The 25,564-nt window shown below is 38.0% G+C and overlaps 2 protein-coding genes across 2 annotated transcripts in view; both read right to left on the reverse strand.

Moving 5' to 3' along the window:
• nrp2a (neuropilin 2a) overlaps positions 1-25,564 on the reverse strand; it is a 250,386-nt gene that overhangs the window by 93,340 nt on the left and 131,482 nt on the right. The gene's annotated exons all lie outside the window — the stretch shown is intronic.
• pard3ba (par-3 family cell polarity regulator beta a) overlaps positions 22,538-25,564 on the reverse strand; it is a 156,830-nt gene continuing 153,803 nt past the window's right edge. Inside the window, exon 24 of the mRNA XM_079615678.1 lies at positions 22,538-25,365. Within this exon, the coding sequence (XP_079471804.1) occupies positions 25,008-25,365 (358 nt within the window). The 3' untranslated portion in view covers positions 22,538-25,007. The remainder of the gene's footprint in view (positions 25,366-25,564) is intronic.

The raw sequence follows: 25,564 nt of genomic DNA on the forward strand, positions 1-25,564 counted from the left end.
TTTGTTACATTTATATAGCGCTTTTTCTGAGACCTCAAAGCGCTTTACATAGAAGGGGGAATCTCCTCAAACACCACCAATGTGCAGCATCCACTTGGATGATGCGACGGCAGCCATATTGCGCCAGAACGCCCACCACACACCAGCTTACTGGTGGAGAGGAGACAGTGATGAAGCCAATTAGTATATGAGGATGATTAGGAGGCCATGATGGACAGAGACCACTGGGCATGTTTTGGCCAGGATGCCGGCGTTACACCCCTACTCTTTCGAAAGACATCCTGGGATTTTTAATGACCACAGAGAGTCAGGACCTCGGTTTAACGTCTCATCCGAAGGACGGCGCTCTTTGGCAGTATAGTGTCCCCGTCACTATACTGGGGTGTTAGGACCCACACAGACCACAGGGTGAGCGCCCCCTGCTGGCTTCACTAACACCACTTCCAGCAGCAACCTGGATTCCCAGGAGTCTCCCATCCAGGTACTAACCAGGCTCAGCCCTGCTTAGCTTCAGTGGGCAACCGGTCTTGGGCTACAGGGTGATATGGCCTCTTTGTGAGGTTATTGCAGCTGCTAACACACATGAGCTCTTGAAACCCCGCCCTCTGTGTCGGGAGCAGCAGCTCATTTGCATTTAAAGGGCTAGACACCACTCGCGTTGCTTCATAAAATAGAGGTTAAATCACTGGAGTCACATGGATTGCTTTTTACTTTACTACTTTTCTGGTCCTTAAAAGTAGTATGCATACAGTACTAGGCTGCCAATGGAGTGACCGAAAGCTCTCAGATTTCATAAAAAAAAGACCTTCATTTGTGTTCTGAAGATGAACGAAAGTCGTACAGGTTTATAACGACATGAAGGTGAGTAATTAATGAGAGCATTTTCCTTTCGGGTGAACTAACCATTTAACAAGTGAAGGCTGCTTAACTTATAAGGTTTGGAACAGAGCCTTATTTATATGATTATTATTCAGGCCTGTGAGTGTATAAGCACTCTGACCATTTGTGGAAGGAGTAACAGGACCATAATTAAAGTAGTCAGTTTACCTTAAGAGGATAATAAAAGATTCATTAGTAGATTCATTTAGTAATGGCTGTTGACTGCCAATGGCAAGAGATGTGCCAGATATGACATTATACTTCATTTCTCTGTTTTACTTCTATTTATATGGTACTCCAAGGCATTTCCCAAAAATACCTTGTTATTGATATGTCCAAAAAATAATAATACCGTGGTAATTATTTTAGAGTTGTACAGTCATGTGCCATGGTATAACCATGTTTTAACCATGTTTGGTATTCTTTGAAGTTTATTTTAAATGGATATAGGCTAGTCAGTTAGTTCAGTATAATAGTATACAAAGTACCATGTATTTTAAGTACCAAAGTACCAAAACATTGTTTTTTGGTTAGGGGTACAAATGTTTCAGTAGCACTTTAGTTTACAGTCCTGATCTGCATGTACTACACACTGTAAAAAAATATTTTCATAATTTGTTATCACAACTTTTTATCTTTTGTCAAATCAACTTCCATAATTAATGTGTGAAGATAACATACTATTTTGAGTTTCTGTATATTAAACCAATCTTCTTCATTGTATTAACTCAAATTTTTAATTACAACAAGCTCAAAATTGTATTATAGCAATTAATAACTGGGCTACAACTAGGTACTAACCCTGAACTATAAGTACACGTACTGTAAAATGAAGTGTAAATGTTTCTTTGTTCTTCACACAGACATAAACATAGACACATATGAGCAGCTGGACAGACATACTACTAGCCTGAAGGCAGACCAGAGACCTCTCAGCCAATCAGAGCGCCCCGTGACCCACCTCTCCTCAGGCTATTGGCTGGGGATGTGATGATGGACGTGCTTTTTGCTGGTGACATGACAGCATTCTCATCAGACGCCAGCTGATTATATAAGATGTGAAGGTAAAGCTGAGCTCACACTGAAGCTGAGGGCAGAAAACAAACACTGTGAGTGACCCCATATGAAGGACATTTTAAATCAAACAATATGGTTCTCAGATGCATCATGGGACACAGTTAAACTGCTGCTTTAACAACATGCAACGTATAATATTGATAACAGTGTAATACAGAAAACTAATATCAAACAGCATGAAGAATTCATCAGTGATTTAGCTATACCCATTATTTTTCAATATGTCGACTATGTTGAAAATAAGTACAGTTTGGAACAATGTTTTTGTTATATCAAAGTTATGTTTGTTGACTAAAATTGTATGCCATTTCAGTAGTAAAATGGATTAAACTGAAGAAATACTAACAACATTTTAAATACATTTAAAAAAAAACTGAGACAAAAAAAAAGTGTAAAACGAACACTGTATATTTACACTACCTTTCAAAAGTTTGGGGTTGGTAAGATTTTCTTAATGTTTTTGAAAGAGGCCTCTTAGGCTGCATTTAATTTGATCAAAAATGAAAAGAAAAGAAAAATGTGGAAAAAACAGAATATAGTAAAATATATACATTTAAAATGACTGTTTTATATTGTAACATATTTTAAGTTGTAGTTTATTCCTGTGATGGTAAAGCTGAATTTGCAGCATCATTACTCCAGTTTTCAGTGCCACAGAGATCATTGTAAATGTGAAATAACAGAGCAAAGTGTACTACTACGTAGTACCTACTTTACATTCTGCCATTTCTCAACTACCAGGGTTGCCAGGTTTGCAAAACATAACCAACCCAATTGCCATTCAAAATCCGCCCCAAACATGTCCAAAACTAGCCCAATCGGCCTAAAGAAACAACCCGCGGCAACAGTGTAAAAGTAGCCCAGTTCCACAGGGAAAACCACGGACTTGGCAACACTGTCAACAACTTTGAGCACCAAACAATGTGTTGCTCTTGAAAGACTCATGGAGTTCTCCTTCAGCCATCTCAACACTCATTAACACACTCTCATTGGCTGCGGTTATCAGTGAAGAGTTCCTGGAGGAGGTGTTAACAATGAGTGTTAAGAGACAATTCACGGCTAATTGTTATCAAACTAAGAACGAAGAAAACAGATCGCACATACAGATAAATAACAGTGTTCAGATGGAGTAGGTTAGAAATAAGATTTAGGAATAAGATGATTTTGTAAATTGCTTAGAATATGTCTATCTGTTAACCTTTGTAAAAAGATTGTAACTGTTGTAATCTGTTTTGTTTCTACCTCCTAATGTGCCTTGAGAAGCAACCTTTGCATTGAAAAAAGTTTATTAAGTTAGATTTACTAATGTTCATAGTTAGTTAACACCAGTGTTCGGCTGGTCTTGCGACTGTCAGAGCAGAAACTAAAGAAACTCTCGGTGTGTTTTCTGTCGTCTCCGGTCACATTCATATATAAATTGCACAAGCTTACTTTGTCCATTTGATCGAAAGATCTGAAAAAGCCAATACATTTCCCCACCCATAGACCCTCCCCTTGAAGATATCAGGACAGAAGCGTTTGAAAGTGGACAAAAGAGACAGATGTAAATGGGAATGTGTTTCCCTCGTTGTGATCCGATCGACCAAAACACACCTTAATACCAGGTGTAAACAGACTTAGGAAGGACCCATATCTAGCCATATCTAGAGAATTGACATTGGATTATTTTGACTTTCTCCTAAGCCCCAAGGTCACTGTGATTTTGTTCCTGGATCAACATATTTTGTTGATCCTGGAACATTCCTGTCCGAAAATTTAGTCCTACACTTACCCATAACTTATCCCTAAAATCAGAGGGAAATGATAGGTGAATAACACTGATGTAGAAGCACCTAACACTGGTTGTAAGCCTAAACTTGACATAAACTGTAAACCTGCCCCTCAAATCTTATTGGTTGATTTAAGTGTTGCTCCAGGATCAATAAAGATGTTGATCCAGGAACATGTTGTACTTGGTGAAATCACTTCCCCAAAGCCCCAATGCCCTAACCACATAGCAATGCTTTAAAAACTACTCAGGAGGCCTTAGTAATCACCTAGCAACATCCTAGCAACCACCCAGAATGATTGGCATGTTATGTTGTGTCACAAATGGTATAGCAACATCCTAACAACCACCCAAAACACCCATGCAACCACCAAGAACTCCTTAGAAACAACAAAGAAATGCACTGGCAACCACCTAACACATTCTGGTTTTGCAAGGACAAGTAATCAAACGTTTAGTTTGCAATACACTCAGTATATATCATTTGAATGATAAAGTTGATCTGAGGGTTTGGATGGCAGTATGTTGTTCTGAATATGAATGGGAGAGCGCTCTGGAAATATAAAAAGCAGCGGTGCGATTGAGTTTGTGTGCATGTGGGTTTGCGGGGGCTAAATGAGGGATGTCACGGCACACATATTTTAAGGAGGGGCAAGTTAGCATGTGCATCACTGATTGGAGTTTCTATGGGAATGAGATTGAGTCTGTGCTCGTTTTTTGTCTTTCCCAGTTAATGAGGGGGGGGGGGGGGGTTAGTGTACACAAACACCATTTGTGACACAACACAACATGCAAATCATTTTTATGTGTGCTGTGTAAAAAACCACTCATGCAAATGTAAATAAAAGCATGTAAACACATAAACAACTAAATATTTCATTTACCCCTGTCTGCTTGCTAATGGCTACATGGATGGGGGATTGTACAGTGTATATTTACAGTAACATCTTAAATATCCAACACAAAATTAATAGAAAAAAAAAAAATCACAAATAGGATGAAAATCTGTCAGTTGCTTCTCCAAACCATAAATGGAGAGCAAATGGAGACTAGACGGCATGAACTTGTGTGCTTCTCACAGATTATTTCCTAATAATATCAAGTTTTTGTGTCAAACTGTGATCAATTGCCAAGATTTCCGCATTTCTCATCTAGTAGTCCTCCATGACCAATCTAATCCATTAACATTAGGTATATCATAACCGATATCTGATTTATCTTAAAAGGATAGTTTACCAAAAAAAATATCTTCTATTTTGTTTAACAGAAGAAAGAAACTCATACAAGTTTGGAACAACATGAGGGTGAGTAAATGATGGCTGAATTTTCATTTTTGGGTGAACTCTTCCTTTATTGAGTTTAGGAGACAAATCTTAGAAAAAGGTAAACCTGAGCAAAAACCTGTTCTTATGGACTATAATAGTTTAATGGATGCTACAGACACGAATTGCTAAATTAAGTAGTTTTGATATGATTATTCTTAAACCAATTGGGGGCGGGGGTGCAATCGTTTTTTTACGATTGCACCCCCCCCCCCCCCCCCCCTTTTTCTTCCACTCTTTCTTCTTCTGCCAATCACACAATAATAGACATTGTCTATGTTGTGCTGTTTGCTAACTGCATTGCTCTTTCTTCAAAAATGCCATAAATTGTGTACGATAAACCTTTATTTAGTATTTGCTCTCGCGCCGCTTGCTCATTATGACCCAATAATCCCACAATAATAAGCAATTACGTTGACAATGGCTACAAAACGATAAAGACAAGTTCATTTCGATATTACATGAAGCTATTGTTGGATGCAGTCCGTTTAAGATCCTTTCTGTGCTTTCACTTCCCCCAGAATCTCTCTCTCTCCCTTTCTCACAGTAAATGGATCTTAATTTAAGCGCAATGTCCTTTGTCTTATAATACAGAAGCTCAGCTTATTTTAAAGTGCCACTGTGAGCACACGGCCTGCCACAAATAAATCCAGTGCCTGTGACCATTAATGGGCTCTATTTATCACTTGTGTGTGTGGTTGGATGTGGGCTGGTATAAAAAGAATGGATGCTGGGCATCATTTAAGATCCATTTGGAGATTGCTTTTGTATGTGTGTGAGCGAGCGTGTGTGTGTGTGTGTGTGTGGAGCCCATGAGAGTCTGGAGGTCTGATCTCAAATTATTTCTTATCTGCATCACACTTCAGGTCAGCACACCATTACTGACTAACAGTGCAACCTGCAAGCGTCTTTTAATAACGACGTTGTACTCTTTGTTAAGGCGCTCATGAGTCTATATTTTGCGTGCTGTGTCTGTTTTCGTATCTGTGTTGGTGGGTGAGTGAAACCATGAGAGAGTGTGTGTGTGTGCACACTTGGGTAAAAGCCAGGCAAATAATTGCAGACACACACTGCCAAACTGGCCATTAGGAGACTCTCTCTCTCTCTGTCTCTCTCTCTCTCTCTCTCTCTGTGTGTGTGTGTTTTGGTGTAATGCTGGACTGCAGTTAAAGAGATTACACTGCCTGGTAAGACTTTGCCAACTAGTACAAAGACTTTATGTTTTTGTCTTACAATACACAAGCATAAAATGTATAGACTTGCATCCTGCATTTTTTTATGTGAACAATATTATATGATCTATAAATCAGCATAAAGCAGAATTTGCAATCTATATTTCCTTTCATAATGTACCGTATTTCTGGGATAAAAAGGATATTTAAAAAATGTAGGGCTGGATTTGATTTTATCCTTCGGGAATTCATTTGGAGCATAAAAAAAGTGTTTCAAACTACACTGAATGCAAGCTTGCTAAAGCATTTTCTACATTATACATTGAGGAAAAATTATAAAAGACAAACCTTTTTTTCCCATCAATATGGACTGATGAATCATGTATGGATTGATCAGGCATGCTATATAAGAAGGACACATGTTGTGTATGAGCACAGGCAACTGAATCTGTCTATATCAGAACCGTGTCTGCAGAGCAAGGCAACAAGAGGCTGCTCAAAGAGAAAGGAGAGAGAGAATGTTGAGAAATACCTGTGGCTTCAGGAAGACTGTCACTTTCTGTTGACATGTAATGAACAGGTGAACCGCAATAAGACTAACAGCGAGAGAGAGAGAGAGAGCGAGACGTGACTCTCATGTTGAAATGTCACGACAGCATGGGCTCTGAGACAAGGTCTTAACACAGGCCAACTGCATCAAAATTCCCCTAACGCTGCACTATACACACATGCAACGACTGGCGAAAATGTGTAAATAAACTATTATTATTCAAAATAAAATTAACTTTCATTTAAATCAAATATACAAACAAACAAATAAACATAGTTATAAAAAAATAAAAAATATATTATTTTATTATATTATTCAGTATTAAAAGAAACTTTAGATAGAATAAAATTCAAACAAATAAAAAATAAGTTGATTTCACTTTTATGGGAAATAATGACTTTTGTAATAATAATATAAAAGTTTTTTTTAATGGATGTCAATGGAGGAGAGCTTCACTACGCTGAGTAAACTGCTTTTGTGGGAAACCGGCTGATCAATGAATCGACAGCCCAACTCCTCTCAGAATCTCGTCGGGAGTATTAGGTCATCCGGTTCTTTAGCCTACTATTTTTTTCAAATATTATGTATTTGGACACACTACTCTGTTGGCGTACTGTTTTTCGCATACTGTATAGTAGGGAAGTATTCGATTTCAGACGCAGCGCTAAACTCATCTATTTAGGGCAGATAGTATGTGAATCAGAATATTATTTTAGTATAATTGACCTTTCGCAAAGACCCGCCCCCCTTAGTTACTGTCACTATGTCCGACCATAGTGTCCGACAAGCCACGCCGCTCTCACGCAGTGAAAAATACATCGCGGAGCAGAGAGGACACTAACAACGCGCTGACAGACAGGGCAGACCAGGTTACTTTTGATATTAAATAGTCACACCTTTTAAATTTGGTCATTTTTTTACAAGAAATGTAAACAATAAATACCGTTTTGTGGCTCTTTAATGTGTCTGACAGATCGCTGTAGAGCCTCAGTTAAAGCTGCTCGTGAACCAATCATCTCTTCCTTCTAGTTCATTTATAGCATCAAATAAACATGAATGAACATCAGAAGGAATGTTGTTTTAACCGCGAAAAGACGTCAGTAAACTCTGTTTTTCCAGCCCGGTCTCACCCCAAAACGTCATATACTGACGGGTCTTGACCATACGTCAACATACGACGAAAAGGGTACCCCTATAACGTCAATATGAGACGCAGACATAAGCGCACCAGCAGCGCCTCCTAGCGGTACCCTAACGCATACCTAAACCCAACCATACCCGAATCGTCACACATGGACGTTAAAGGGTACCCTTTTCGTCGTATGTTGCCGTATGGTCAAGACCCGTCAGTATGTGACGTTTTGGGGTGAGACTGTGTTAGTTTTTCAAGTTCAAATCCTCCCATGTTAATCTACTAACTCTCCTGACTGCTTTGTTCGGATGGCGAAGTATGATTGGTCAGATCACCTGTCAATCAAGCTCCCTGCGATGGGTCAAATTGAGGTACTATTATAGTTTATTTTGTAAATAGTAAATATTTTGAATTATTGTAATATTTTACATTTTCATTTTAGTTCAAGTTATTGTAACATTAGTTACTACACTAGTTAACATGAACTAATAATTAACTGCACTTTTACAACATGTATTAATCTTTGTTAATACTAATTTCAACTTTACTAATACATTATTAAAATCAAAAGATGCATCTGTTGACATTAGTTAATGCACTGGGAAGTAACAGGAACAAACAATGAACAGCATTAACAAAGATGAATAAATACAGTAACAAATGTATTGTTAGTTCATGTTAGTTAATAATACATTAACCAATGTTAACAAATGAACCCTTGTAGTAAAGTGTTACCACGTTTATTATATTTCAAGTAACAATTTTTATTTTTTTAATGGTTTTAAATAACTATAGTAACCCTGATTATAATACAGCCATCGGGTCAAATGTCATGTGGGGGGTTTATTTCCCCATTTCTGTCAAAATCCTCTGTGATTTATGACCCACGGTTCCCATGGTGAAGATATGAGATGTGCTTCAGTGACCAGAGTGCCACCTTTGACCGCCTCCACACAAGCACACACTACAGAGACATTTAGTGTAAGTGAGAGTGTGCAACCAGTCCTGCCTACATGGACTGAGATCCACTGATAACGTGTGTGTGTGTGTGTGTGTGTGTGTGTGTGTGTGTGTGTGTGTGTGTGTGTGTGTGTGAGAGAGAGTAAGAGTCTGGACGGTTGCTGAAAGCAGACATATATCATCCTTCACCGTATTCCCAGTGTTCACAGGCTGATGCCAATGAGCCCTGACCTGAAAAATACACGGATCCCAGCACACTTCATTTGGCGTGACCCCGGTAGAGCGCGCAGGTTAACCACAGAGCAGCGGTGGCGGTCAGAGCGAGACCGACGTGTGCCTGGACGTGCCTGTCGGGGATGTGTGTGTGTCAAGAGCGAATGTTTTAGCTCAGTGTGTGTGGGTGTGTTTTCAGCCGGCCCAGGCCTCGGTTTGCTCACGTCAACAGTGTTATCATAGAGGACTTATCAGCTGTTGCTCTGAACGAACAATAGCTCTGCTGTTACCTTGACACTTCCTTCAGCTTTGTTAGTTGTATTTCAGAGCAACAGACTGTGCTGTAATATTCAGAATCAAAATATACAATGGTATCAAAAAAGTGAAAATCAATATTTAATTATAAACATTTAACCATTAGCAGACCTCTCAACTTTTGAGATTTTTTTTTACATGGTTAACGCATTTAGTTAATCTGATATGAAATTACATACAATAGTTTTATTAAAATCTCAACACGTATGCACATGCATCTATTGTATAGCATCAGAAAACAAATAAATATTATTAATGCGCTTACAATGGGAGTCCAAGGGCCAAGATCTTGTACCATGATAAACGTTAAAATACCATAAGAGTTATCTGATCTTTCAACTCCTGTTAAGACCAAATTAAGCTTTTAAACGTTCAAAAATTGGGAGTCTTTAAAAAAAAAAAAAATCTAATTAATACATTTATTCAGCAAGGTTGCATTGAGTTGAGCAAAAGTGCCAGTAAAGACTCATATAATGTTATAAAAGATTTCTATTTCCAATAAATGCCGTTCTTTTGAACTTTCTCATCAAAGAATCTGAAAAAAAACTGTTTTCGACAGATATTAGTAAGTTTCTTGAGCTACAAATCAGCATATTAGAATGATTTCTGAAGGATAATGTGATTTTTTTTCTTTTCTTGTTTTTACGAACGGAAAGGCAAATCAAAACGATGGTCTCTAGTAATCTGCTGATTATTTTCAGACAACAATTTTAAATGAAGCTTCAAAACATGTTTACACCACGTTTACAACCAGTTTCTTTCTAAATAAAACAAGGTATTCAATGAGGGGAAAAGTAAGGCAGGACTTCATTTTTATTCATTAGGTATAGGTGTTGAGAAAGGTCACAATGAGACAAACTTTTGCCGTTTTTTCAGTAAAGTAGTAGTATTGTTGGTTTCCCTCATTGTTAGTGTGCGGATTTTTAGTCTACGCAGCGTTTTTGGAGGCATGGTGAGCATTTGGTTATTCTTCAGGACTTCATTTTGTCCATCAGAATTGATTGCGTTGTTTAAAGTGGGCGTAACTAGGGGTGTGCCGGTTTCAGAATTGGTGATGATGGTTATAATGTGAGTCAAATGTGACGGTTCGTAACATAACCGTCGGGGGGCGGGGGAGGGGCAGGGGGTTCAAATATTTGCTTTTTATTTATTAAATAAATGCAATTGGTTGATGAAACATTTATTAAATAAACGAGCAGACACTGATTAGCTACTTGCTATACGTTTATTTATATACACACAGTAAACAAATCCTTAAAAAAATAGCATGCTTTGTTTTAAATAAATCACACACACTAAACAAATCCTTTGAAAAAAGTAGGCTGCTTAAATTATATAAGAGCTGCATAAAAATGAATGAGTAGGCCTAAATTACAAATGATAAAATCTACATACCTTTATCAAAGAAAAAAAAAGTCGAACAACGATTGTTGTGATAATACCTTAATTAAACTAACTAAATACAGGAAACAAAAAAAGTGCAATGACATTTTAAATTCCTACTCTTTTTCGACTTCCAAGTTCCGTGACAGGAACACCAACATGTTCACTTTACTCGGTTTTAGTGACGATCTGACAGGGGTAGTAGCTATGTTACCCGCAGTGCTAAAAACTCGCTCTGATGCTGTGCTTGTAGCACAAATACACATGTATTTACGTGCCAATTTTGCTAAGAGCGGATAGCGTGTTTCATTGTCTCCACACCATGCTAGTGGATTAGCCGTAGAGTCAATTGGTTCTTCTTGGAGATAGCGAGTTAACTCCGTGTCAGCGCGCGCTCTGATCAGTAAAGGGGCAGAGATTTCAGACCTCCGTTTATTAAGGAGATCTCCAAGATTTCTCAAAGCCGCACCCGCCTAGAAAGGATGTAGCAAAGATATTTAATGCTAATGCATGAGGCATAGGCATAGTTTCATTCATTTACGATGAGATGCGCTCTAGTTCACAATGCAATGCAAGTGAACGCGGCGCGCCGGCGCCTCCATGTCACGGTTATTATATTGTCTGCTATATTATTAAATACATGCAATTGGTTGATGAAACAGTTATTAAAAAATAAGATACAATTTGTACAAAACGAAATTCGCTTTAAGGAAAGGCTTTCTAAAAAGCAAAACTTATATGAAGTGGTAAAAACCATGTCTCCCGAATCCCGATGTATTGCGCATATTATGATCCTATCTAAAAAATGTTTTTTTTTTTGTTTGTTTTTTTATGTTTGTAAAAAATATTTTAATAACACGGTTTTGGCGGTTATAGAGTTCTAATGACGGTGTTTAACTATAACCGTCGGTCTCACGGTTATATACTAACCGTCACACCCCTAGGCGTAACATGAATAGGGATAGACGCTTACAGTATCCAATAATTGTTGGATTGTTTGTCTTGTCAAACAAAAGTTGTTTCAGAGCAGAAGATTTTGAGGCCTTTTTTTTCCTCTTTGGAAAAACATGTACAAACGAATCATTCACAATAAAACCGGGACCATGCATTCAGAAAGTAAACAATTGTGTTAAAAAACAAATCATGAGACAAATTCCTTATTTGAATGTAATGACAGCTTTTATAGGTACGCAAGTCATTTAATAGGAAAAACCTTCCATTATTTCACACCTGTAATGGGTGCGGATTGAGGACTATGGAAAGTGATAAGATCCACACGGGTACAGTGAGCCATGCCTGAAGCGTCCAGTGAAGCCGGTCAGAGCCCAGCGAGGTGGTAACCCAAACCAGAGGAATGAGAGAGGGATGGAAAGTTTGTGCAGGAAGAGAGGAGTGAGTGAGAAGGGCAAGCAGTTGGTGGTCACGGGGTTCGCGGGTGATTGGGGTCGAGTGAGTGAGTGTGTGAAGGAGAAGAGGGCGGGGGGGTGCTGCGAGTGGATGGATGAACCGTGGTTTGTTATGTCTATATGACAGATCTATGCAATGCAAAGTGAAGTAACAGTTTTGCTTGGCTAATGCTAATTTATAAGGGTCTGATCATGAATTTATTTACAAAATCTATACAGAATAAATCAACAAAATTTTTCATGCAAATGTTTAAGGCACAAAACTCACAGAACTGATCTTGCAGAAATGCACGTTTTTAAAAAAAAGTATTGCCACCAAACATAAACATTATAGTTTGTAGTGTGAGGCGTGTGATAAAAAAACAATGACTTTTACTATCCTTGTAAAGTGACATCCAATCTTTTAACTTCATTGTCATGATGACCCATGCAAGTGATCTCCACTCATGAATTATGCATTATTTTATTATATAAAATAGAACCTCAGTATACCCATGATTTAGATTACTTACAGCTCATGTTTATAATCAATGCAATATATATATATATATAATAATGTATTAATTAGTATTTTATACAATTATTTTGCAATTAAAATATATTTACAGCTATAATATAATAATTATTTATATATTTATATTATATTCACATTTGTTTAATTTATATATATTTTTATTATCATATTTTCTGGTCATATTTACATCTTAACTGGTACTAACCCAGAATCAGATTTCTCTCTGGGGGAACAGAATGTGCTTTTAAATCATTTTTTGTTTGTGCCATTTACTATATACCATGGTTTTACCAATTGTGGGCATATTTTCACTATAAAAAACAAATAATTAAAATAAAAAAAATTTATCCCGTTCGGCTAAATTTGGCACATTTACAGGATGGATTTAAAGGGACAGTTCACCCAAAAATGAAAATTAGCCCATTATTTTCTCACCCTCCAGTCATCCTAGGTGTATATATGACATCTTTCAGACGAATGCAAGACGTATTTATATAAAACAAATTCCTGGCTCTTCCAAGCTTTACAATGGCAGTGAATTGCTGTTTCTGTTTTGAAGTTGTGGTGGATTTTTAATAGATAAAATAGTGTATCAAACTAATATTAACTAACATCTAACCTTACACTACTTTTCAGGCCTAACAAAGCTAACACTCTGAAACACATGCACATAAGTACATAGGCTGAATGTATGCGTGTCTTTTTATGTCAACTCATGACTTTGGGTACGTGTGTGTGTATAAATAACGAATATGGGAACTGAAACTAGACAGATGACAGACTTAGAACTTGTGATTAACAATGAAGTAATCATTGTTACAAAGTTTGCTTTGCCTAGTAACAGGAGGGTTTGCATATGAAGAACCAATCAAATAGTGGGGAAATTATGTAATGCAGCATGACATTTATGCCATACCTCTATACTATAAAAACGGTTGTATTCTTGTGTACTGTGGGGTTTTCTCAATGGAATTAGTCTGAGATACTCCCGGCCTTGATTCTTCTTGGGAGAGTTTCTCTGAGAACTGCTCGAAGACTCTCCCGGCCGCTAATAAAGGCATTTGAAGGACATTTGCTGAAAGTCTGTCTGTTATTACTGTTGCACGGCAGGTCAGTTTAGGGAAGCAAGTGAGTTAGAGTAAGAGACTCGGCCAGTTGTCGACGGAAGACGCAGAGAGCTAGAGTATAAAGGTTATTAAGTGTCGATTTGCAGACGCTAGATAGTCAGGTTTAGGGGAAAAATCCTTTAAAAAGTCCATAAAAGTGCATCTATCCATCATAAACGAACTCCACACGGCTCCGGGGGTTAATAAAGCCCTTCTGAAGCGAAACGATGCGTTTGTGTAAGAAAAATATTCATATTTTAAACTTTATAAAGTAAAATAACTAGCTTCAGGCCAAGCGAACGTACAGATCCCACTTAAGTCTAAAGTGCAACTTATGTGAGTAATGCGATATACTGCTGATATTTACTCTACGCCATGACGCACTACGCTACTTCGGCGTCACAAAGTGTGTAAGTTGCACTTTAGGCGTAAGTAGACTGCGTATGGTCGTTAGAGTGCGGATCGGGACGAATTTTTCTGTCCGAGCCTGGCCCGCGTCCGACAGAGCAGTAACCGAAAGCAGTATGCCTGTCGGGCTCGACCCGAGCACGACAGGCATAAAGATATTTATGTTCAAGCCCGATCCGAGACCGACAGTTAAAATCCCATTTTTTTTCTCATACTAATCACACATGTACGTTTGTTTGTGTGGAAAGCCCGCTTTTATTAAGTAGGAAGGCATTTGGAAATGTCAACAGGATGAGCGCATCAGCGCGCACGGAGCAACAAGCGATCTTAACACAGGCGCGCATGCACGTGTTTCGTTGTCACGGCTACATAAACACATTTCCGCACACAGGAAGACAGATGTTATGGTAATATTTTACATGTATTTTAATCACAAAAAAGAACGTTTGCATCAAGTGAAAGCATCAGGCACATTGGTTACCTTCATAATAAGCCGTTTTAAAATTCAAATGTTCAATGCCTTATCACGCACATGTGACCGAGCCCGACCCGAACCCGAACATAATTTCTAAATTTCTGTACCGGTGGGTCCCGTCGGGCTTGGGTCGGGTATCCATCCTCTAATGGCCGTTAGGTCAGATGCTAGAATTTTACTTTGTAACGTGTTAAATATGAATATTTTTCTTACACAAATGCATGGTTTCCCTTCAGAAGACCTTAATTTTCATTTTTGGGTGATCTATCCCTTTAAAGGAGAACTCCAGCGCAAAATGAACCTTTGGTCTAATTACACATTGTTACCTAGTCAACCGTTATCTGAGATTTGTTTTCATGATTATCGAATGTAAATAGTTTTATCTCTAAAAACAGTTTAGCCTATAACGCTAGTATAACGCTAGTATATTGGGCGTAGAGTAATGACAAATAAAAATCGCTTGTTAATACCACTAACAAGGGTCAAAATAGCCCCACACTAACACGGCAGCATAATGAGGGTCCCTACCTTCAAACCGAAGCATTGAGAACTTTGACAGTGTCCAGACAGTTTAATAAGAAGATATTTTATACATACAGTCAACTTCACGTATACAAGCAGAAGCCATCTTAGAAAAACAGACTCGATCAGTCGATCAACGAAACGCCGATCTAAATGCGCTGGACCATATGAGATTCTACACAGTTCAGCGCATTTGGATCGGCGTTTCGTTAATTGACTGATCGAGTCTGTTTTTCTAAGATGGCTTCTGCTTGTATACGTGAAGTTGACTGTATGTATAAAATATCTTCTTATTAAACTGTCTGGACACTGTCAAAGTTCTCAATGCTTCGGTTTGAAGGTAGGGACCCTCATTATGCTGCCGTGTTAGTGTGGGGCTATTTTGAGCCTTGTTAGTGGTATTAACAAGCGATTTTTATTTGTCATTACCCCATGCCCCATATACTAGCGTTATACTAGCGTTATAGGCTAAACTGTTTTTAGAGATAAAACTATTTACATTCGATAATCATGAAAACAAATCTCAGATAACGGTTGACTAGGTAACAATGTGTAATTAGACCAAAGGTTCATTTTGCGCTGGAGTTCTCCTTTAAGAGCTCATGTTGATTAATGTGCACTGTCCCTTTAAAAAAAAAAAAGAACAAATAAAAAAAAAAAATATAGAAAAAAAACTTTTATGTAAAACATCTGAGACAAAGTCTCCAGAAAAAGCACGACCTCTGAGCAGTAAAATGATTCTCCGGCTACATCCCGTATCTGTTAGCAAGGGTTGATGTTTTGTTCAATGCAAAGTGTTTCCCAAGCTGTTTTTAAAGTCTCTTGTAGGAATTGCCTGGGAAATGAGCCCTGAAATCACACAATTCCGCTCCTGACCGACCAATTGTCTGCCAGCTGGAGAAGAAAACAAGCGTGAAACGTAAAATCAAATTTGTGAAGTCGGTCAAGATCTGGATCCGTCTGCAGGGAAATTGCAGTAGCAAGTGTGACCTCAGAGTTTATTTACGCTTTGCCAGTCTCAATTAGACCGTAATTGCACATCTTAACGAGAAAGAGAAATTTCTCAGCGGTTAATGAATCGGCATTAAGCGAAGATGTGTGGCTTTAGTGCCAATATGACGCGCTCCGTTCCCGGCGGTGCCTTGACTCTGTACCAGGTCGTGTGGAATTCTCCATCTGGAATCTCTCATTGGATTGGCGTGCCGGTTTCTACAGTAACTGTATATGCGACGACGGAGAATTCTGGAATGCATAAACATGGAGAGAGAGCGAGAAAGAGAGGGAGAGAGGGAAAGAGGGAAAGAGAGAGAGAGATCCATCAGTGTGATTTATGAGGGCTGCAGAGGTCTTGTCCAAGAACTATGATTTAATTGAAGGCACACACACAAGCCTGTATCGCTTCGCTTTCAAAAAATGCCCTTTCCCGATTATCGACTAAATGAGTCAGAAGAAAAATCTGCATCTTCAATGCCCATATTAATCAATATTTTCTTTAAAAAAAAAAAAAAATCGGGTTGTTCTTGGTGGTTATCCATCCAGACTGAGTCTGCAGAAATGTATCAACTGAAGTTAGCATAACTCAGACTGCTAACAATATTATATTAGTCTGTGATGTTATCATCAATCTTTTACCCAGGACATTTTCTAATTTAAATTTGCGCCATTTCTATCAAAGTTCAACCCCAGCAATGTCCAATATAGAAGTTGATATATTAGTGTCACTATTTAGCTTTTGTTTTGTTGAGCTTATGAAAATGTATTGGTTATTTCCCTGTAGCGATGCCATGGTAGGCTACTTTGATAGATATCATGGTACTGAATGATTATTCAAATAGCCTAGCATGGTATTGAAACCAGTACTGCAAGCAACAACAACATCAACAACAACACAAATGATAGTATCATGATACCTTTTTGTTTGCGCCAACATACAAATGCATACAAATCTTCTCTGTTTCAAGCATATCGTGGTCGTGTAAACATACCCCGAGTCTCATTATTAATCTTGTAATCTGTTCTCTACTTGTTTCTGTGGTTTCTGATTGATTTTAGTATTCTGATCAGGTGTGTAATGTTAAACATCTCGCTAGCTCCTCGGTTTGCCCGCGCATTTAAGCCGTCAGGTCCAGTCTTGCATTGTTTGATGTTACTGTGTGTGTTCGTGGTTGTCTTTCCTTCTAGTTATTTTCCTGTTTATTGCTTTGATTCTTGGATTAAAGATTTATTTTGAGTATCTCTTTCGTTGTGCACTTCATCAAAGCCACCGACTGTGACAATAGTACAAGCACAGTGCAAAAACATGGTAGTACCATAGTACTTTTTTGTTAGTGTCAAACAAATCACAATGCTGAGGTCAAAATCTTTCAATACAAACATAAATGTAGCTTTTTCTAATGGGCTTATTGTAATTTACAGATATTGTAATTTAAAAAAGACCATGGTACTATTATGGTAAATGTAAAACAGAGACAACAAACAAACCAAAAGCACCATTTGGAGATGTCAATTTATCATTTATGTGGTTGGGCTTATGTAAATTTCTCATATAAAATGGGCTGTGGTGGTACAATGGTATTACCATGGTATTTTCATGGTGCTCCAAAGTACTTTCAATAATTATATATGTAGTTTTGGGTTCTTAAGTAGTAATTGATTACCATATTCATATACCATGATACTAAAATGATACTTCAGCGAATATCTTGGTATTACCACAGTACTTTGTGTGCAAGGAAAAATGGCATTCCCAACATCAGTGCCAATGCAGCGAGTCTGAGATACACATCTCTTGGCTGCCGGCCGCAGCTCTTAGCACTAAGCTAATAGGAGCGTTCCTTTTATCCTGATGCAGGAACCCGATACCGCGGCTGAAATGTGGGACACGAGCAGCCCGCGCGGTTCTGTCAACCAAAACACCTGGCAGCACCTCCAACGGCCCATGCCAGCGAGGAAGGTCAATAGCTGTGTGTGTGTGTGCATGAAGTACTATAGATCTAAATTAAGCTTCATGTCATTCTAAAGGAGGACGATTTGACTTGACCTTTGCTTCTGATACCGCAAAATGTAAATACGCATACATCATTGACAATCTATTCAATTCTAAGTGAAGGACTATTTTCTTAATCAATTATCAATAGTATGAAGATCACGGTTAAAATGACTTTGGCTGACGTCACCTCAGTCATGTGGACTGTTGGTAATGTTAGCCGTTTAGTCACTGTTGTAGACATCGGTTGTATGTAATGTAGGGTTTGTAACGTCTTGCTAATAGCTACAGTAATGCAGTCATCTAATGTATAATATAATGTATGTATAACTCAACTTGATCTTCGGTCTCCATGCACATCCTGGTCTATAAGCCTCTTTAAAAGTGGGTTTTACATGGTAAACTCACTCTCTCTCTCTCTCTCTCTCTCTCTCTCTCTCTCTCTGTCTCTCTCTCTGTATGTGTGTGTGTACTTGTACAACTATCTTTGTGAGGACCAGTTTGAGTTTTAGACTATTGGAGTGAGGACAAAGAGAATAAAGTGAGGACATTTTGTCCGGTCCTCACTTTCTGAGACCCCTTTAAAGGCCAGTTTGAGGGTCAAGACTTGGTTTTAGGGATAAGGTTATAATTAGGTTTAGGGTAAGGGTTCGGGTTAGGCACTTAGTTATGATGGGTAAGGTTAGGGTAAACAGCTGGATTGCATTGTGTCAATGAATGTCCTCATAAAGATCTGCAGGCTAAATCCAAGAAATAATGGGAATCTGAACAAAAACAGATGGAAGAACAAGGAGATGTTTGTGTGTTAGCAAAACACTGACACTCCTGCTTGTTTATAGAATAAGCGCTGAAGATTGATCAGTATGTGCTGTGCTCAATGTCAAAACTGTTCAGCAAACTATATTTCAGTCAGCATCAGATTTCGGAGTTAAAAGCAGGGCGGATGTCTGAGTGTGTTGGCTGTAAAACAGGTGTGCTCTCAGCAATTACATGACGCGCTCGTGACTGAAGGCGCTTACATGCAGTATTTACGGCAGGTGAAGGGCAGGACAGGGGTTTTCTGGCGGGTCTGCTCTGAGGCGCCGCTGATAGCGTCTCGCTGGAGTCTCTTATAATGGCGGCATAATGAAATGAGCAAAATCCACTCAACTGGCAAGATCAGCACGGATATGAGACTCGCCAATGAAAGGAGAGGACATAATTGAAATAAACGGTTGATGACTGTGAAGGACAAGAACACAGAGGGATGAAATGTGCATTTCATTTTCATAGTGAGGTCATCGAGAGCTTCAAGGCCATTACAGGGAGTCTATTGGGAATGGTACATGAGTCTTAGTAGTATATTAAATTTGGTGTAGTGAGAGGTCCAATACTTCAAAAATAATTGTCAGCGTATACTTTTGTATTTTTTATTTTTTTTAAACAGATTATTTAATTTTATATATACACTGTAGGGCTGCACGATTCTTGCTAAAATGTGAATCACGATTTTTCTCCATGGGAATTGAGATCAAAAAATCGTCTCTACTCTCTTTTCTTTATTTTAGACCCCTTAAAGAAAATAATTTGTTCATATTATGGGCTCATCTGATTTTTTGTACATAGCCTATTTGTTAGGATTTTAGTATCATAATGATTAGGCTAATAAATGCATGCACAATTATCCGTTAACTTTTTTTTTTGAACAAATGCCTTTCAACTTGTGTGTGCAAAATTCAGAATTAAATTAATGTGCAGAAATTTTTACAAAATAGAGAGTAGGCTATGTAGGCCTACTATAGGCCTACTGTTGTAGCCATTAAAAAAAAGCGCGTTTCATATTTGTTAAAATATTATAATGTTATTTTTTTTTCCATTTATGTTGATTTATGATTATCAATTTTTCATCAACCAATTCCCTGTATGTAATGAATAGGCCGACGAAACAAATATAACGGAGGCGCCCGCGCGCTCACTTGCACGTGAACTAGAGCACATCCTAACTTAAAGGGTTAGTTCACCCAAAAATGAAAATAATGTCATTAATGACTCACCCTCATGTCGTTCTAAGCCCGTAAGACCTCCGTTCATCTTCGGAACACAGTTTAAGATATTTTGGATTTAGTCTGAGAGCATTCTGTCCCTCCATTGAAACTGTATATACAGTATACTGTCCATGTCCAGAAAGGTAATAAAAACATCATCACAGTAGTCCATGTGACATCAGTTGGTTAGTTAGAAGTTTTTGAAGCATCGAAAATACTTTTTGGTCCAAAAATAACACAAAATAAGACTTTATTCAGCATTGTATTCTCTCCCGGGTCTGTTGTGAATCTGCGTTCAGGACTCCGCAGTGACGCTGATGACGGAAGACGCTGATGACGTGTTATCTGGTGCGCCCGAGCTTCGTTTACAGTCTGAGGGAGACGCACGCTATATTCAAGCTATTCTACATTGTTTGCGTGGATATCATTTTTTTAATGGTGCGTAAATGTGCATGTCGCGGATGAGACACTTTTACAGCGTGCGTTTCCCTCAGTCTATAAATGAAGCTCGGGCGCACCAGATAACACGTCATCAGCGTCTTACGCCATCAGCGTAACTGTGAAGGATTGACAACAGACCCGGGAGAGAATACAATGCTGAATAAAGTCTTATTTTGGGTTATTTTTGGACCAAAAAGTATTTTCGATGCTTCAAAAACTTCTAACTAACCCACTGATGTCACATGGACTACTTTGATGATCTTTTTATTACCTTTATGGACATGGCCAGTATACCGTATATACAGTTTCAATGGAGGGACAGAAAGCTTTCGGACTAAATCTAAAATATCTTAAACTGTGTTCCGAAGATGAACGGAGGTCTTACGGGCTTAGAACGACATGAGGGTGAGTCATTAATGACATTATTTTCATTTTTGGGTGAACTAACCCTTTAACGAAACTCAGTGTATGCCTCACACAGACATGACAAATACATCAAATACACAAAGCTTGAAATGTCTTTAAACGAAATAATTCAAAACGAAAAAAGAAAAAGGCTACTCTCTGATTATGTAATCCATTATTAGGCTTATTTATGTGCATTTCTCTCTATAAGCGCGTTCACACGGAGATGGCGATCGTCAACTTCATCTTTGCAGCCGAGTCGACACTTTTAGAGAAAACACTTGTTTATTAATAAAAATCAATACACGTGTCACCGGATTTACAGATGCACGCACACATATTATTCCGAAATAACGAGATATTGTGTTGAAATAACTTTATTATTAATAATAGCCTACATCTTTTAGAATAGGCCTATTTGATTGAATGCTGAATGTTGCGCTTGTTCAATTTAATAAAATTAAAACTTTAATTGTGATCATTAACATAACTGAATATTAAATATTTAGTGACCAAGTTTTGCGCAGCTCCCCGTCAATGATCTAGCAAGCACCCACTCAGCACATGCTGTCCCTGCAGAGAAGCTACGTAGGCAGTGTAATTTTTTTTTTTTTGTTCGGTTACCTCCAACCCCCGTTTTGAGTCGCTGGATCCCCCTCTGCACTCCGGGACCTCCCACTTTACAAATTATGCACTGCACGGAAGTGAATCGCCATCATTAAGAAATGAGATCGCATTTATGTTTGAATCGAGATCGTGATTTTTTTCCGATTAATCGTGCAGCCCTAATACACTGCCCGGCCAAAAACAAAAAAAGTCACTGTATGGATTTAACCCTGACATGTTATATGTTTGGCAACAGTTCTTCTAACCCTAACTGATGGAGTGTGTAGCTTTTTATTTCTTAAACAACCATGTAGGAAGACACACCATGGCCATATTCCAGGATGACAATGTCAAGATTCATCAGGCTCACAATATGACAGAATGGTTGGGAGGGAGCATGAAGAATAATGTTCACACATGAATTGGCACCAGACCTTAAATTAATTGAAAAGTTTTGGGTTGTGCTGGAGGAGACTTCACAGAGTGCTGGACTCTTGCATTGTCAATACAAGATCTTTATTACAAGTCAAGCACCCTGTAATGTCTACTCCAGCACATCCCAAAGACCTTTTTCATTATTAAGGATTTTCACGTATTAATCGCCTTTTTATTGCCAATGTGTGAACAGCTTGTAACGAAACTTTAAAATCAAGACGTTCCCCGACTTCTTAGGTTGTCTATGAAAGCCTGTAAACGTATTGTTATGTGAAGGACTTGGGATGTTTGAACTGAAGTGAATGTGAGTATATCGGGGCCTTGAATCACGCTCAGTCTTTACGCTACGTGTGCTCGAGGAACAAGTTGTGGCAGCAGTTCACTTAACGGCCACCGGTGTCGCTAATAACAAGGGTTTAAAACTTTAAACAAGTTTTTGCTACTGTACTTTTAATAAGTCTGTATGTAGTTGACTTAAAACTTCTGCAAGAAATCTGCAGAGGTCACACAACATGAGATGAGCACATGATAGAAAATTCACTTTTAAGCAAATAAAATGCATCAACAAGTCAAAGTTAAAACATGATTAACGATATTTTCTGTTGAGTACTGTAACTTCTGCAGATTATTGTATTGTAAACATTTCTTTATCCATATTAAAACCATATTTTATCCATATTTAGTCTACGTTGTATATCAATACGTTACATTTTACAAGAGCAAAAATTGCTGAACATGATACACACGCGTGGTGGTCCTCTCCCTAAATAATGAAGATTAAACAGACATCACACAATAGATACAGTTCTTTTCTCTCCTTTCAGATTTGATCAACCTTTTGTTGCTCTCACAATGCATGATTCCCATCTAACATCTCTCTCTCCTCATCCACGGGTTAATTAATCTGAAATTTGTCCAGATATATGCAAACACTTTAATGGCAAATTTCCTAATCAGCAAGATTTCCAAATAGGTCCATTAGACCCTAATAACTCCAGCGCAGCCCTCCGCAGCTTAATTGGTGGAGGATGAATTAGTAGTAATCAGCTGGAGTAATTATCAGTAATGTTAGATAAGTATGTTCACTCAGTCATCATTATGAATGTGAAGCTATAAGTACAAAAGAACAATGAACAATGAACATGAAAACATCTTCACTGAGGGATGTCATCATAACTGAGGTCATCATCAATCTGTCATAAACCAAAACACCATTTTATTTACAAAAAAACATACAATATTTGATTTAAAATAAACAAATAAGGTACCAAAATGTCATAACCATTCATAACTGATGTCATAACCATTTTATTTGCCGCAAAAATTGAGGCATATAACATCTAGATTAATTTTTGGTAATGGCGTGTGTAGTGGCAAGACACGTTTATTTCCATTTAATACAACATTTGCACAGCTTTAAAAAATAAAAACCACACAGTAAGACGAAGGTATTAAAACATTAAACACTAACTAAAACATTGTGTTGTAATTCATGTTATTAGATTTCACAAGTTATGCAGACCAGCATCTTGATTTTTATAAAAATATGAGCCAAAAAAAAAAACTAATTTAATTTTACACATAAAGGCTAAATAAGAAAAATTGCACAATATTGTATCTCTTTGTTAAATTTCATAATAAAAAAAATCTTTAACTGCTGTTAATAAAGATAAACAAATATAAAAAGATTAAATGAAAACATTAAAATAAAATTCAAGTAAAATAAAAAATAAACACAAAGATAGATTTTCCATAAACATTGAATGTAAAAGTGATATATAAAAATATTATCGAAATCAACTTTTCAGTGACGAGACAGACAGAAGATTGAACATCGATTGAATATCCATACATAGTATTAAGTTGATTTATGAGTAGCATGTGTACAAGAAGAAAAAAACAACTTCATGTACTGTATTCTGCATGTTCTCAGCATCTCCAGTTTCCATCTGGCCATTTTACTGCAAACCGCTTCACTCAGGCATTACATGTGCAAAAAATGAATATAAAGTAGGTGCAAAAAGTCATTATGTTGGTTCTTACGGGGTCCTGTTTTTACTGGTAACGTGTCTTCTAACTACAATAAACAGATCATTTTACAAACCAAGGACACTGCGCAACAAGTACTGCGCCTAGGGGGCAGCATTTCACACTACGATAAAAACAAATGCCTGGAATATTAAAATCTCAAACCTAAGATAAAAGTCAAAACAGTTGTTCGAGACTTTGAGATCAGATCAGACATTTGTGTAACTTCGGCCGTTTCCTTGTTTTTGGATCCCAGAAAAGTTGAACAAAATTGAATCAAGGAGGAAGGTGAGAGAAAGAGAATATTACCCTTAAAACATTGCACAATAAAACACTTTAGGATTGATTCATAGAATAAAACCCACAAAAAGTTAGTGGAGTGTTGTAGGATGACAAGGTTACTGCAAAGGCAATAAAATGCAATAAAAAAAATATAAAAAAAAACATTCTTCAACCACAAAATAAGTAAACTGATGGTAAATTTCTTCAGATTTAAAAACTTCTCACCCGAGCTAGCATAAGGCACCCAATATATAAACTCTGGAAAAATCGTAACAAAATGAAAAGGTACAACTGGGGGCATAAATGGCCATATTAACCACAGCGCACCATCATACACACATCTGTGTGGTGTCATGAATTAAATACATGCAAAACATACATATCCAGAACTGAGCAATACACACATCCCATCCTGCTTATTAAGAGGAAAAATGGCTGACATCCAAACAAAAAACAAAATCAGTTTTCAGTAATCGATGGCTATGAATAAGTCTAAGAAAATGAATTAGATTGTTCCTTCAGTGTCCCCTTAAATGGACAAAATTACCTACTTTACTCAACCACTTGCCTTTTCAGCACAAACCTACTTCGTCCTCCTCTAGACAGCTCCGATTGGGTTCTTCTGCCGGGGATCTTGGTATTGTTCGTCTCCGTATGTCCCGTAGCGATCAGGACTGGCCGTCCGATAGTTCCCCTGGTTTAGCGTTTCATACCGCGGTGGTCCTCTGGCGCCCGTGTTGGGCGAGGGCGGGACATCGTGCCTCATGGGACCCCTCTGTTTCGCTGGAGATGAAGGGTAGTCACCGCCCGTGGCCTCCATGGGTCTGGGTACGGGGAACCGGGGAGAGCGTGAAGCATAGTTGTCCCGATGGGTCTCGTAGATGGGGTTTGGGTAATGGACGGGGTCTCTCTGGCTGGACCAGTTCTGGTTCGGATAGTCCTCCACGGGCATCCTCCTGGAAAACCCAATCCATAGTTAATGAAGGAACTAGTAAGGCTAAGAGTTTTAGAGGAATAATTCGGTCATAAATGTTCATTTTTCATTATCATTATTTACCCACCATAATATTTTTCCATATCTTTGTTGTCATTTTTTTCTATGGAATACAAAATTCCATGAAATGATATTTCAGGACATTTGAAGTCATATGACTT

The sequence above is a fragment of the Phoxinus phoxinus genome (assembly GCF_949152265.1).
Source record: "Phoxinus phoxinus genome assembly, chromosome: 6".
NCBI classification, from domain to species: domain Eukaryota; kingdom Metazoa; phylum Chordata; class Actinopteri; order Cypriniformes; family Leuciscidae; genus Phoxinus; species Phoxinus phoxinus.